The sequence below is a fragment of the Schistocerca americana genome, chromosome 4 (assembly GCF_021461395.2).
Source record: "Schistocerca americana isolate TAMUIC-IGC-003095 chromosome 4, iqSchAmer2.1, whole genome shotgun sequence".
In the NCBI taxonomy this organism is placed as follows: Eukaryota; Metazoa; Arthropoda; class Insecta; order Orthoptera; family Acrididae; genus Schistocerca; species Schistocerca americana.
The window spans coordinates 725,656,521-725,672,343 of record NC_060122.1 but is presented as its reverse complement, the minus strand read 5'-3'; the positions used below and the strand labels follow the sequence as shown (position 1 = coordinate 725,672,343).

At 39.6% G+C, this 15,823-nt stretch overlaps 2 protein-coding genes across 3 annotated transcripts in view; one reads left to right on the top strand and one right to left on the bottom strand.

The window, feature by feature from the left end:
* Positions 1-4,913, bottom strand: part of LOC124612402 (CAAX prenyl protease 2) — a 102,143-nt gene extending 97,230 nt beyond the window's left edge. The window contains exons 1-3 of one of the 2 annotated variants that reach the window (XM_047140586.1): positions 4,566-4,913; positions 4,244-4,349; positions 3,495-3,633 (exon numbers count right to left, since the gene is read on the bottom strand). In XM_047140586.1, the coding sequence (XP_046996542.1) occupies positions 3,495-3,633; positions 4,244-4,349; positions 4,566-4,678 (358 nt within the window). In that variant the 5' untranslated portion in view covers positions 4,679-4,913. The remainder of the gene's footprint in view (positions 1-3,494; positions 3,634-4,243; positions 4,350-4,565) is intronic. The other variant, XM_047140585.1, reaches the window with a different exon arrangement.
* The window catches only part of LOC124612401 (F-box only protein 11), a 57,764-nt gene continuing 46,693 nt past the window's right edge, over positions 4,753-15,823 (top strand). Inside the window, exons 1-4 of the mRNA XM_047140584.1 lie at positions 4,753-4,927; positions 8,021-8,353; positions 10,303-10,453; positions 13,590-14,161. Coding sequence (XP_046996540.1) covers positions 4,831-4,927; positions 8,021-8,353; positions 10,303-10,453; positions 13,590-14,161 — 1,153 coding nt within the window. The 5' untranslated portion in view covers positions 4,753-4,830. The remainder of the gene's footprint in view (positions 4,928-8,020; positions 8,354-10,302; positions 10,454-13,589; positions 14,162-15,823) is intronic.

Below are 15,823 nucleotides of genomic sequence, written 5' to 3'. Positions count from 1 at the left end.
ATACTTTCCATCACCTTGCAAACACAGCTGGTGAGAGAAAAGGGGCAGTAGCTAGAAGGAAGGTGTTTGTCCTTACTGAGCTTAGGTATGAGTATGGCAGGGACTTCACGCAAGTGTCTAGGAAATGTGCTGTCTGCCCAGATGTGGTTGTATGTATAAAGCAGAAAGTGATTGCCTGCAAGAGAAAGGTGCTGCAACATCTGAATATGAACATCGTCTGGCCCTGGGGCGAGGATCGAGATGAAGTGAGACCATGATCTAGCTACCTCGTAGTAAAGGCAGCATTGTAGCACTCACAATTCTGAGAAGATAAGGTATTGCACGAGTCTCCTCCACTTGTTTCCGAAGGAGGAAGGCAAGATGATAATGAGAGGAACTCAAAATCTCCACAAAATGGTGGCCCAAGGTGTTTGAGATAGCAACAGGGTTCACTATGACATCGTCTGCTACTGTCAGGCCGGAAATTGGAGAATGGATCTTGGTCCCAGAGAGCTCTCAGAGATTAGCCCACATGATGGAAGAGGGAGTGGATCTGTTAAAACAACTAGTGAATGAAATCCAGCTAGCTTTTTTTTGCCATCCCACAGAACGTGACGATACTGTGCAAGCAACTTTTTATAATGAATGCAGTCTGCCATCTTAGGATGATGGTTAAAAATGTGGAGAGCACGTCTCTGTGCGTGATTGCATCATGGCACGCCTCAGTCCACCAAGGGATCAGGACACAGCATGGTAAAGAAGTGTGAGGGATGGAATGTTCTGCAGCCTTAACAGTAATGTTTGCAAGATATTCTACCTGGTCATCACAACTGGAGAAATGTTGTTCATTGATGGTCATCAGGGAGGAGTAAAGCCTCAAGCCGGCCTTAGTAAGCTACCATTTGTGTGTGCATGTAGTTGGGGTAGGAGTCAGTAAACGGACAGCACACGAGAAATGGTCGCTCGAGTATGTGTCAGAGAGAATGTACCACTTGAGATGTTGGGCAAGCTAAACAGTGGAGAAAGATCCAAATGGGAATAGGTGTGTGTGGAGTCTGAAAGGACCATGGATGCTCCTATGTTAAGACACAGGATGATAAGTTGATTTATCACCCAAGATGGCACCTCCTGGACAGGTTCTGGGAGAACCCCAAAGGGGATGGTGCACATTCAAGTCACCGAGCAGCAGAAAGGGGTGAGGTAGCTGCTCAATAAGCTGGAGGAATCTGTCCAGGTGACATCGAATGATAGAGCGATATAAATGGTACAAAGGGAAAACGTCAAGTGAGAAAGGAAAAGGCGAACTGCAATAGGTTGAGGCCAGGTAGTCAGGAAGATGGGTTGACTATGAATGTCATCCCATACGAGCAGCATCCTGAGGGAGAAGGTCAAAATGGACTGGGAAGAAATACGAGAGCTCAAAGCGGTTGTGAGGATGCAATTTCATTTCCTGGAGGCAGAGAACAAGCGGACACTGCGATTCTAAGAGCAACCATACACATTCTTTGTTTGATCGAAGGTCACGAATGTTCCATTGAAGGGCAGCCATAACATGGAAAGGAGAGGAGGGAAAAAATGAAGGGGTGTCACCTCAGTGGCTGCCGTGTGCCAGCCTTCAAAGACTCACTGCTACAGGGCACAGAGGCTAGAGGATCCTGCTCCACGAGATCTACAGAGGCATCGGCATTCTCCCTCTGTTGATCTGCAAAGTCCCGGGCAGAAAAACGGCTGGCAGTGCGCACTGGCAACACAGAGGTCGGCCGGGCTAGGGTATCACGTGGTATGACCGCCGAAGAGGATCTCAAAGCCAGCAAACAAGAAGAGCATTTGCCGTTGTTTGACTTCTTGAAGCCTTTCCGGTTGGCAGAGGAAGACTCATATGTTTGTTGGCTGCAGGGACACAGGAAGTCTTCATGGGAGTATTCCTTCTGTCCTTTCTAGCCTGCTGGTTGTGTAGTAGGTGACTTCGCCCCAGAAGGCAAACGTTTGGTGGCTTGTTGCACAGCTGGACGATGAGACAGCAATGCTAACGTGAAGCTGGGCAATTTCACAACCACATTGCTGAATTTGAGGTCGCATGTCTACGTGATATGTGACCATGTCCTCCAAGGAGCAGGATGTAGCAAGAACAGTACTGTAAGTGCCAGATGGTAGAACACAGGGCTTGTGACTAGCCAGTAACTTGCGAGTGACCGGGTAAGACACTTTTCCTTTACCTGGATTTTCTGGACAGCCCGCTCATTGAGATACACAGGATAATCTCGAGAGGAGGCAGCATGGTCACCATTGCAGTTGATAGACTGGAGAGGGGGAGGTGGATGATTGTCCTCATTCACATCCCTACCATGGGTTACACATTTGGCTGGGGGTCGACAAGACATTGGAGTGTGGTTGAAACAATGACACTGGCAGCAGCACATTGGGTTTGGAATGTACGGTCAAAATGTGGTAACTTCATAGCCTGCTTTGATATTGGATGGAAGCACCGCTCTATCAAAGGTGAGAAAAAGAGTGTGTGTGGGCACTAAGGACGTATCTACCTTTTTCATATCCTGATGGGTGGATATGACACCCTGCTCAGAGGTACGTTTGGATTTCTGTCTCAGTCAGACCTTCGCATAGCCTAGTGTAAATAACACCATGGGAAGAATTCAGAGTTCATGGGCCTCAACACGAACAGGATAGCCGTACAGAAACAAAGTGAAAAACAGTTGTTGTGCTTAAGAATCAGAGGTAGTCTCCAAAAGCAAAGTGCCATTAAGTAAACAAGAGCAGGATTTCACAGGGCTGGAAATTGCATCAACACCTTTCTGAATAAGAAAAGGATTTACCGTTGCAAAGGACTGGCCATCTTCAGTATGTGAAACCACGAGGAATCATGGTACAGCTGGGAGGGTCTTTGAATCAGGAGCTTCATCTCATTTACATTTGGTAGATGTGGACTGCAAAGATGATGATTGGCTCATTGTTAAATTTTCTAACCTACCTGCCCGATTAAGGGATCTGACATTCCACGCTCTGATCCGTAGAACGCCAGTTTTCTTTCTCCTGATAACAATGTCCTGTTGAGTAGTCCCCTAACCATTTTGGTTAGTGTTACAAGGCCAGATCAGTCAATCATCCAGACTGTTGCCCCTGCAACTACTGAAAGGGCTGCTGTCTCTCTTCAGGAACCATGCGTTTGTCTGGCCTCTCAACAGATACCCACCCATTGTGGTTGCACCTATGGTACGGCTATCTGTATCGCTGAGGCACGCAAGCCTCCCCACCAACAACAAGGTCCATGAATTTATTCATGTATTTTTATATCCTTTGCAAATTAAAATAATACTAACTAACTGAAACTAGACTATTACACAGTAATAATCAAAAAAAAGAAGACAAAATTGTTTAAAACGAAGAAATAAGGAACACCAAAGACAGGTGCTGTGCATTTTATTGTTTGCAGTATGCGTTAGCAGATATGAAGACTTTTAAAGTCTACAGATAACAATCAACTAAAAACCAATACCAACCTGCATAGAGCTTCCACAGTCCACTGAAACCTTGCATGCATATTGGTCCAAGGAAGAGAAGCATTGTTAACAAGAGTGGAATAACTGCAGCAGGAAAAAGGCCTTGCCACCTTAATCCCAGAAGTTCCCATATTGAAGCCTGGAATTTAAAGATTTGAATTTCAATGCTTATCAGTGCCTGTTTTGACAGAAAAACGTAACTCACAGTTAGAATTCCTAGCACATTTTTTGCAACAAATAAAGACTGAGCAACATTAAAACTATGCTTTGGACTGCACTTCACAAATATCAATGTTCATTTCGGCATTGTAGCAGAAATCTGTATAACACTGTGTTAAGTTTGTAATAGTAAGAATTTTCATTGGCTTTAAGTAGAGGTGAGAGCGCCAGAAAACAGTAATTTTACTATTTCTCATCAGCACATATAGTCATATTTATAATATAATAATGCCACAAGTGCCAATCAAAAGATTTCAGAAAGTTTCTAGTTGTCTTGTAGGCTGTTACATCTATCGATTATTCAATTTCTTCAATGTTGAGGTACAGCAGAAAAATATATGCCTTCAATGAGTTAGTTAACTCTTGTGCTTTAATTTTCTTTCTTTCCAGTTGCTTTTTCGAATACCTTACATTATCATTTGATACCTTTAACACCCCTCGAATATGAGTCTAATCACTGAAGTCTTTCGCCAGTTTTTATGGTTTTCATCTGGCTTTCATATATTTTTTCCTCTTATATTTTTATTTACCTTTTTTAAAATTCCTTCTCTGGAAAAGCTATATAAAAATAGCGGGGATACGAACATCATTATGAAAACGCTTAAGAATCTTTTCTTTATGGTCGATGGGTGGTCTCTGTAACAATGTAGAAAAAAAGAAATTAAAAGTTGCCTGAAATTCGATATGCTGACGATAAAATACGGGCGTAAATCCGAAATTTATGGACTCGGTGACATTTTTCAAATACATTTGGCAACAGCGTCACGTGTAATCATTGTGCAGACGACTTAATAGTTAATGATTAGCAGATAAAATATTTCACAAAAGACATCATGAAATCGAAGCACAGACCTGTTATGTGGGGAATTCCAGACATATAAACTAGCGACATAAACGACTGACAAAAGAAAACATGCCACTATAGACGATATACATGCGTATTCTTTCATTCTTCTATCCTCCATACTGCTATTCTACGCTGTCACGTGACTCCTTGAAGCTTTCCTATTCGCCATTCGTTAGTCTGCCTTAGGAATAAGAAAATGGCTGCCAGTACTGATGGAAGGGTATCCTTTGTTTAGGATTTTCTGCTGCAGAATTACAAGGATATTTTAAAATGCCGAGTGCTTCTTTCACCTCTTCTCGTTCTTACGTTCGGAGATCGAGAAGAAAAAATGCAAACCGCATTCCTCTACCGTCAAGAGCGAGCTCAGGTAAGAGAAGACTGCTGTTCTCTGCCAGAACTGAAATGCTTGGACTCGTCCCAGGCCCATGTCCGTACCTATTGACAGCTTATCAGTTTTGTGTGTGATCACTATGTGTAATCGTTTTGCAACATATTAGATGTATAGGGCCTTCAACATATAATGTGCGTTTTAGTTTCATTAAAGTAATTTTAAAGAAGACTGGAAGAAATTACCATATCTCTATGCAATGTCAAATTACATATTTTGCGAGTCTGCCGTTTATCCGTATGTAAGATGTATCGTTTTTGTGAACCGTTCCGGTGGACGTCAGGGGGAAGGAGTGAATGGCTTTGGCAAAACTGGTTGGAATTATGTGAGAGTATACTTACCAGCTCTTAATTCTACATTGAACGGTACTCATTGTCAGTTTCATTGCCGAATATGTTTCGTATATTGTAATACTCATAAACTTTCGGATCCGGATTGTGCTCTAATCGCCACTTAAGTCGTATCACAATCGTACATATATTTAATTGTCCACCGCAGAGCAAACTTATGTATTGTAGTGTTGTGATCAGCAGCAAGAAGATTGTTTTGTGTGTGAACGCGTGTTGCTCTGATGAAGGATGTTATGTTTGCATTGTAGATATGGCCAGCTGATTTGTTTCTTTCGTTGTTATATAAGAAAAAAAAACCATCCTATGGATCGTTAACGTTCATGTATTAAACATCAACTTTTTGTTAACGATTTCATTCCCATATTTATTGGGAACCATGTTTCGTCTAATAAGACCCAGCGTTCTGCAAATCGCAAAAACCTCACAACTCACCTGTATGTTCTGTGTGCAATGCCATTAGAGCAAATCTTAATATTGTTATATATCTCATTTGTAATTGTTATACACTGCCACTGGATGTTTGATTTTGTATAATAGATAATGGTAGTGGTTTTCTGGAAATGCTATGCAATTACTGTCAAAAGTGATGCCCTGTAGTTTTAAAGAGTTCATTGCGCAAGGTGTGTGCCAGCTTTTCATTGTTTTGTTTGAAAGTAACAGTGGTGAATAAATCAGATTTATGTACCATCATTTCATCTCTTGAAGAAATACAGAAACTGGCACTATATATGTGTCCATATTATGCAAACTACTGTAACACACCTGACATAGGGTACTTCCCATTGTAAAACATTGGCTTTATTCATTGTTATATGTAGTGTGGAAAGATGGTTAAATGTGTGCCTGCGTAGTATCACTTGCCTAATGTGATCTTCACTGTGTATATGAAACAGATACATGAGGAGCTGTAATGTGTTCCTAGAGTCCTCACATAACTTCAGATGTTTCAATAATTCAGTCTCTCTCGCAAATTAAAAAATAAATCATTTATGCTGCCATTATTTATATGCATTCAGTAGTATCTTGTTAGTTATTAGTTATATTTAGTATAACATCACAATCTGTTTTGTAACTGGTCTCCTGTGTTATCATTCCATTTCATAATGACCTTCCAACAAATTCTTAAACTCGAATACTTGCATTTGTTGATTGATTCCATCAGTAACTCATTGATGTGTCCACAGTTTACTAATTTTCTAAGCTGCAAAGTTTTACGTTTCTGAACATTTAATGCAAGTTGTGAGTCGTACCATTGTATTTCTGTGGATCACTTCTGCTACTCTTCTCATAGATGCAGTGACCTTTGTTTTATTCCAACTCTGTGGCACAGTTTTTTGTTCAGATAATGTGCTGTGTATTGTGTTTAAAATGGTGGGGGCACAATATCTTAACTTTGTACGTAAGATGTTTCAAGCTTCTTACCATTTTCGTTTGACTTGAAACTCTTACAGACGTGTCAGTTCATTGACTGTGGTATTCAGAATGGAATGGTCACATTGAGAAATATGGACAAATTATAGACAATTGATGTACACTACTTAATCTTCAAAATGATGAAATGCTTAGTATTGTTCATAAACTCATACATAAGTAGAAGTAACATACTACCTAGCTTTCAGAACTAAGAGTTCCTTTCTTGGGAAGGAGAGAGGTAGGTTATTCAGACCCCAGGATGAGAGGGTATAGTGAGTATTGAGCACAATTATTGTCCTCACCACAGTTTTTCTCTCTCATCCTGTTCTAGTTCAATTTTTCCTTTGGTACCGTCATGACAAATATGCAGATAGTGCTGTAAAGTCGATTAAAAGTAGGTGAAATCCCAAAACACACATCTGCATAAGTAATTTAGAAAAAAAATGGCAGCTTTCTGTATTCCTTCAAATGATTTACTACGTGACAACAGTTTTCAAGCACCAATAAAATAATGTTCAGGTTAATTTCATTTGGCTGTACTGGTAAATCTTGACACAAAGTCTGGATCACACTAGGCCAGTAATTTAGTCAATTGGCCATTGATTTAATTGCTGTACTACATGAGCAAACAAGCAGTGGAGCAGTACATCTTGGAATGAAAAAATTATATAGTGCCATCCTCTCCCCATTGCATTGGGGAGAGGATGGCACTTTGTGCATCAAAATACTCAGTGGAGACTTGTCCATTATCTAATATATTTTCTGAGTATAGGCCTACCTCTTGCAGTTCTTCTTCTGATGACGAAAAAAGCATTAAATATGACAAAGTGCATTTAATCATAGCACAAGTGTGAACATTATGTTAAGCCACTGGTCAGTTGGTTACCACAATCTCTATTTTGGCATTCAAATTTACTGGCTTCACCAACTCTCAACCGAAATGTGACCTTCCAATGTAACCTAGCCTTGGGCTACACTACAGATTGGTGTGTCACAACTGAGACTTCAAGGGGCTTGGGGGTGTCTAGCATCACACACTAGCCCAGCTTGCAGCCAAGTTTAAAATGGAAAAAGAGATGAGATATGTAAAGAATAGCGAAGAGTACAAAGATGGATCATTAACAATAAAACATTTGATATTTGTGTTGTTGCAACAAATTGTGTAAACAATGTGGGGACACACACACACACACTCACACACACACACACACACACACGGGGGGGGGGGGGGGGAGATTGATTGTTAAATTACTCTCCAGTTGTATACAGTATTATCATACTCATTGCTCTTTGTTCTTTGTTTCTTTAGCAGACCCATGTGAACTCCAGTGTCATGTGCCAAACCAGAATATACCAGGTGCTGGTGGTGCTTCGAGTGCATCCACAGTGACTGGATCAAATGCTGCCGGCAGCTCAGCCTCTGCGGCGTCTGCTGGAAACACAAGTTCATCTAGTGTAAACAATGGCACTACTAGCCATCAGTCCCCGTACGACCTACGTAGAAAATCCCCTCCTCACCATGAACCTTCAACAAGTACAAGTATGGCAGCGTCTTCCACTGTATCGACTGCTAATAGTTACACTGCTTCCATGCTGCCAGCTCGCAAAAGGCCGAGGCGGAACTGTTCAGTATCATATGATCGTAAGTATTCAACATTAATTTACAAACACTATTTTGAAAATCTTTAAAAGCATTGAAAGCATCACCTGAATGGTAATCTATGAATGAGTGTTGGTAGCAGGAATAATTCTTGCGAAAAGAGCCATTTTGGTGCAGGAAAGGACAAAGCCTATCATAAAATTCTATACTCTTTATCAAACAGTTGATGTTTCATTTTTATAATTTCATTGCCTCATCAGTGTTTGTTACAATTTATAAATAGTTTCTCGTTTAGGCCCTGAGATAGTTGTCTCAGAATTTCTATTTGTGCTATATAATAAATACTAGGGGGACCTTTTGTTATGAAGGATCATTCAATGAGTAGTAAGTTTTTATGTCCATAACACTTCCTGTTCCTTTCTTTGGTGGTAAATAAACACAGCTCTCATTCATGATCAGACTCACTGTATAGGCCTATAATGTTATTGTCAGGTCTGCCTGTTTTTTAGTTTTGTGTTAATTCTTAAATGTAAATTGTACAAATGTTGCACCCATAATCGAGGAATGACTTTAAAATAACACAGCCTAATTCAAACTATAGTGAAAAATCATAGTGTAAATGTGGCAGCATGGACCACTTCTGATGGAGATCGGTAGCTGATACATATAATACCGAAAAATGGTATAACACCTGTCTGCTTTGACATGTGGCATTATCGAGATGGTTGGCTTCCCTACTTAAAGTGTATTCAGTATGGTAGCCCTTACATCATTCATTACACCCATGAACAAACACCGATAACACATGAAATGTTCTAACTCTAGCAATAAAATGGAACTAACAGGACAACTGTGGGTGGTAGGGAGTTTTGGATGAGGGCAAACTAAATATGTGGCAGTGAGCAACATCATTCCAAAGAAGTATACACTCAAAAATAACGTACTACATGAAATCAACAGTAACCAACCCAACCAAAAATGCAAAAAACATACCATTAGTATCATACATTTTGCTTGTTTTATGTAGCTCAAATGAAGACAGCAATACCCCAACACGAAAAGCTGGTCCCTCTATTTTCACTTAACCTGTATAGCTCAGACAAAACCCATGATACCAGCAATCCACAACTAGCAGAACTAAGCATTATCAAAATCTAGTGAGACCAAAATAACAACACTCCTTGATACTCACCACTATAAACTACTAAATATGAGCTTCGACTACTAATACAGACAAAATATGCAAAATCATTAAAAAGTGCCTACTCCAACATAAATTTTGGTATCCACTTCTCAAAATTAGCAGCACAAAGAAACATATTGACTACCCTACCAAAAAACACTTGCTAAATTTTGTTGTAAGATCTGTACGTAGTACCAAACGAAAACCCAAAAAAATAACTTTCAAACTATTATCAACACACTCTGACAATTTCAAAACTGAGAACCAACCAATAGCCAAAATTCACTACATTAAAATAACTCACAGACAAGGCAACAAAACAAACTGAGAAACATTGACAGCCCTCATTAAAGTGTGTCACCGCGTTACTCCACGATATCATCTGCGAAGAATCCATTTCAAACATGCTGCACCCAGTGACTTAACACAATACAGTTACGTTAAGAACAAAAAAGCCGAAGGGTGGTATCTCAGCTTTCGGCGGACCTGAAGGCTATGACGGTGTGTGTGTGTGTGTGTGTGTGTGTGTGTGTGTGTGTGGGGGGGGGGGGGGGTGAGAAAACATTTTCAGTCTGTAATTTGGGATATTTTTATGTTTGTTGTGATGCCTGTAGCAGTATGTTTAAGCCTTGCCCTATGAAATTTTTTGTGCCCTATTTTAATTGGTCTAACAGCCATTGGGAGTTCAATAGAGCCATTGTTTGTGTATGTTAGATGTTATTTGTTTAATTTTCTAAACTGATCACACTTATTAATACATCTGTTAATGTATCAGCATAATCTATAATTGTGAACTTCTCTTATGCAGAATGCACAACCTCAGCAGCACACTATCTACAGTATGAGCTCCCAGATGAGGTACTGTTAACGATATTCAGCTACCTGCTAGAACAGGATTTGTGTCGTGTTAGCCAGGTTTGCAAGCGCTTCCAGACAATAGCAAATGACAACGAACTTTGGTATGTTTATTTTATAAATTAAAAATTCTTTCTGAACGATTATTTCTACAATATTTATTTTAATTGTATGCAGCTGCATTTTTGTTTTCAGTGCAGTGTGCAATAATTGTAGACCTAGTTTGAATAAAACGGTTATTTATGGTTATCGTGTTATGAAATGTCATGCTAGTTAATAAAACTGCAATTTTCTGTAACATTTATATTGAATCTGAGATTCTGAATTATTAATTCCTTTGACAAGGAGGAGAATATAAACCAAAGAGTATAAGTGCCTACTGGTATTAAAATTGGTAGCAGTTTCCTTATTGAATGTTTATGTTCTTTTCTATCCTCATTGTGCAGGTGCCCAATTCATATGCAAACAACTTTCTGTTCCCCTTATTTTCAGGTGAAAAAAATAATTTATATAACAATCCAGAGTGGGTTTTAACTGTCATATATTTCTGTGGGTGTACTGCATTTGTGTTCGTAGTCAGATTGTTTATAAATCTTTTTCTTGTAATTCCGGTACTCAAACTGCAAGGGGCACAATTTCGTAGAAAGTGTGGCATTTGGAACATAATAAAGTAATATGTGATCAGTAAATGAGGTATACAGTGGCACCTAGTTTAATTCCTTCAGAGAGTTTGTCTTTGGAAAGATGTTAAGAGAATACACTTCATCCCCATGTCCTGTTTGCGCTGTAGCTTGTCAAAAGTGTGTGTGTGTGTGTGTGTGTGTGTGTGTGTGTGTGTGTGTGTGTGTGTGTGTGTCATTCAGTGTAATTGTTAGACACTTTTGACAAGAGGTTAAATAATAAAATAAATTTACAGCAGTCTTTGGAAAGTAATGATACACACACACACACACACACACACACACACGGGGAGGGGGGGGGGGAGAACAGCTAACCTATCAGTCATTGTTTTGGTATAACAATCATGATCAACGTATCTGCATATGGCAGCAGTGCTGCAAGTCTTCGGCAAGCGATGTATGCGAACTCGTGTTATTTGCTCTTCTTTGTACACTTATGTTGTCGACTTGTCTCTGACAACAGTCTCATGATGTTTTTTGGTTAAATGGGTAGCGGCGAAGGCTCACCAATCGAGTACACTTGGAAACTCAACTCGAAAGCTACACTATCTTTCTGGATTCTCCAAAATAAATCTTCACATGTCCTTAATTGTCAAAACTTCATCTGTAAATGTAAGACTATCCCTATACTAACAAATTACCCAATGTAAAAGCATTGACCTCAGCATTAGTATCTTAATCTGCAAATGTATTTTCCAAAGGACGAATTTGAGAATAAACCTCATTTAATAATCAAATTAATTGGGTACTTCGAAATTAGTATCTGTTCTCTTAAGCTGTGTGAATGTGTTTTGACATTAATTATACATTGAAAAGTCTGACAGTGGTGAGCAGTATTACTGAAATAAACTGGAACATTGTACAGACTTAACAATATTTAATATTGTACCATAATGCCGTAATAATTTTTTGTAGAAATTGTTGGATGCTTAATTTTCTTGTTTATTGTGATTGTGGTTATTGTAACAGGAGGTACTCAAAAGAAACTGAACTAATTTATTGATGGGTAGAGCTCTTGTATTACCACATTTTCTGCTCAGAGTGCATAGAGCGAACATTCCAGAGACAGTAAACGAAGTGCTATTACTGAAGAAGGTAAGGCTAAGTTTGACAGAGTTCATAGTGACATATGTTGTGTGTGATTGTCATTTTTGCACTGGCTGATTTTCATGAGCAGCTTGTGACGGTGAAATTCTGCTTTTTCCTTGGAGAACAGGAACAGAAACTCTCGGAATGTTAAAAACAGCATACAAGGACAATGGTATGGGTAAAAATCAAGTGTTTGAGTGGTTTTTCCGTTTCAATAATGGTGAAATATTAGTTGATGACAAACCTCATTCTGGTCGTCCTTCCACAGCCCAAACCCATGAAAAAATTGAAAATATTTGTGCAATCAACGAAGATCGACTATGGACTATTGAAGAAATTGTGCTGTTGGGAGTGACTTGGAGTTCAGTGCAGCAGAATTGTGACAGAAGATCTGGAAACGAAAATGATGTCTGCCAAATTCGTGCCATACTGCTGACTCCTGAACGAAAACAAGGTCATGTGGAACCATGCTGCACTTTGTAAGAAGAGTCTCAAAACGATCCAAACTTTTTTCAGAAATTATCACAGATGACAAAACTTGGATCTGCACTTACGATTCTGAATCAAAGCCAGCGGAAGACTTCGAGTTCACCTCGCCCCAGGAATGCTCATCAGGTGTTTTCAGTGTGAGAGGACTCGTCCATTCAGTGTTTGTTCCGAAGCGTAAGACAGTTAACAAGTCTTTCTAGTTAGAAGTTTTGAAAAGATTGTGCACCAGTGTGTGGTGAAAGTGGCCTATTTTGTTGCATTGGGTGAGTTTTTCCATTATGACAGTGCCCCTGCTTACACAGCCCTGTGTGTATGACAGTTCTTGACCAAAAATGGTATGACCCTCCCCCCTTCCTCTTCCTCCCCCCCCCCCCCCCTTGCTGACCCAACCTTGCCCTGTGTGACCTTTTTTCCATAGAATGAAAAGACATGAAAGGAAAGAGTTTCGCTGATCTTGCTGAGTTGAAGAAAACAATGTCTGAAGTACATCACAAAAGATGAATGTAAGCCGCATTTTGAAAAATGGTTAAAAGATTGGACAACTGTATTAATTCAAGTGGAGAGTATTTTGAAGGGGATTGAAGGTTTGTGCTTGAAATGTGTGTAAATACGTTAACAAGAAGTTTGGTTTCTTTTGGGCACCCCTTCGTATTAAGTTGAGTTGGGATAAAAAGATGATGGAAACCTTAAATGAATGGAGTTGGGAAGCTCAGCTCTGCAGACTGCAATTTATAGTTGCATTTTACGTTGTTTCTAAATTACCATTGTGTTTCTGTAGTATAAAGTAAAACAGGAAAGTGTCTGCCTATATGTGAGTGACAGTTAATAAATTTATTTTTTATATATGTTGTAAATGGTTATGAATGTGCACATTCTAGGTATAATGGCAGTCTCCACATCTTATTAGATTAATATTATTGTGACAAGTTTGATGTAACTGTATTTCAGCTTGTGTTACCACAGTTGTTTCTTGTCTTTCCAGGAAAAATTTGTACCAAAGTGTGTATGAATATGATCTTCCATTGTTCAATCCTGCCCCGTGTCGATTCGAGTTTGTTTCTTCAGAGGACTCCGAACACGCAAATCCTTGGAAAGAAAGCTTTAGACAGTTGTATAGAGGAGTGCATGTTCGCCCTGGGTACCAAGACCTTTCATTTCGAGGACGCAGCATCAATTATTTTAATACAGTTCAAGGTGCACTAGACTTTGCGGATGAGCGTAGTGTCAATTCTGGTGAAGGTTGTGAAGGGTCACCTGCCATAGTATTCCTTCACACTGGTACATACCGTGGAGAGTTTTTGGTTATAGACTCTGATGTGGCTCTAATTGGAGCTGCTGCTGGTAACGTTGCAGAATCAGTGATTTTGGAAAGAGAATCTGAGTCTACTGTAATGTTTGTGGAAGGAGCAAAGCAGGCTTATGCTGGACACCTTACAATCAAATTTTCACCAGATATTACATCCACTGTTCCACATCATAAACATTATTGTTTAGAAGTTGGAGAAAATTGCAGTCCTGTTGTGGATCACTGCATCATTCGCAGTTCTTCTGTTGGTAAGTACTGGAAGATACTTTCCTCCTAAAACTTTACTTTGATACTGTAAAGAATTGGTCCAGTTGTTCTACATTTATTAATGTGTTCTATTTACTTACAGAAATGTGTCTCAAAAATTCTATATTGTTATCTTGTTGCATATTTTTTCCAGTATCTCTGTGTGCTGTATTGGGAAAACAGAGCTAAAATTATGTAGAGTTAAAGTTGCACTAAATGTACATTATTTTAAAATTGCATCTTCTATTTAACGGACATTGATATGGAAAAACAGACCAACAACATAAAATGTGAAAACCGCATCAGAAAAACTACTTAAAAGTTTAAGATACCTTTTATAAGAACTCTAAATTATGTCAACTTTTAAATAAAACCATCACACATGTTGTTGCTTTTTATACAATATCAGGTCGTCCAGCATCCTGGAAAACAGGGAACACTCTGTGAATTTTTTTTTTTTTCTGGAAAACTCAGGAGAACTTAAAATTTTTGCATTTGCCTTAAAAACCCTGGAAAAGGCATGTTCTCTGATTTGATTCTGGGCAGAAGCATTTCCTTGCCTTCAGATTGGCATGATGAAGTTCTCTCTCACTCTTTGCCCTCAACTCTGTGCTGTGAGACCACCCTCCACCTGGCTTTTGGAAGGCCCGCCCCCCTCCCCCATGCAGCCCCATCTAAGGTAAATCTGAAAAGATAGATTGTTCAGGTGTCCATGGTTGACACCAGTGTTCATAAGGCATTCGTGAAAGAGCCAAAAAGCAAGCTCAAGGTCAAGGTAATCCAGAAGGTCCCATGATTTTGGACTTCGGGACAGAGTGTAGATTTCAATAATATTACAAGCACTTCTGTTTTACTGCAGAAGTTTTGCACTTTTTGGTGTGGTGGGGGGGCAAAAGGAAATGGTGTCAGTCTGGACTCAGCAAATATTAATGGATGTTTAAAAGTGTGTAAAGAAAGTAGGAACAGAAATAGATGAAACTGAAATGTAAGGTCACTACTGGGATCCTAAGTGTCATAGCTATGAAGTAGTGTGTGAGTCTATGAAGGGCAAGATGCTGCTAGCTCGTCTCGCCTTTTTTGAGACTGGATGCTCGAGTTGAGTAGTTTCTGTCTAAATTTCAGTCAGATGCCTCCATAACTCCATTTCTCTGTATTTCCCTCTATTCTGTGGTCAGAGAATTAATGAGAGAATTTGCCAAACAAGAAGTTTGTAGAAGCAGAGTTGCAACCTCAGAAGCTGGACATCAGGTACAGAGCCAAGAAAATCCTAAGAAATTTTGTTCTTATGTCAAAGCGGTAGGTGGATCAAAACAAAATGTCCAGACACTCTGTGACCAAAATGGTATTAAAACAGTGGATGACAGACTCAAGGCCGAAATACTAAATGTCTTTTTCCAAAGCTGTTTCACAGAGGAAGACTGCACTGTAGTTCCTTCTCTAGATTGTTGCTCAGATGACAAAATGCTAGATATTGAAATAGACGACAGGGGGATAGAGAAACAATTAAAATCTCTCAAAAGAGGAAAGGCCGCTGGACCTGATGGGATACCAGTTCGATTTTACACAGAGTACGCGAAGGAACTTGCCCCCCTTCTTGCAGCAGTGTACCGTAGGTCTCTAGAAGAGCGTAGCATTCCAAAGGATTGGAAAAGGGCACAGGTCAT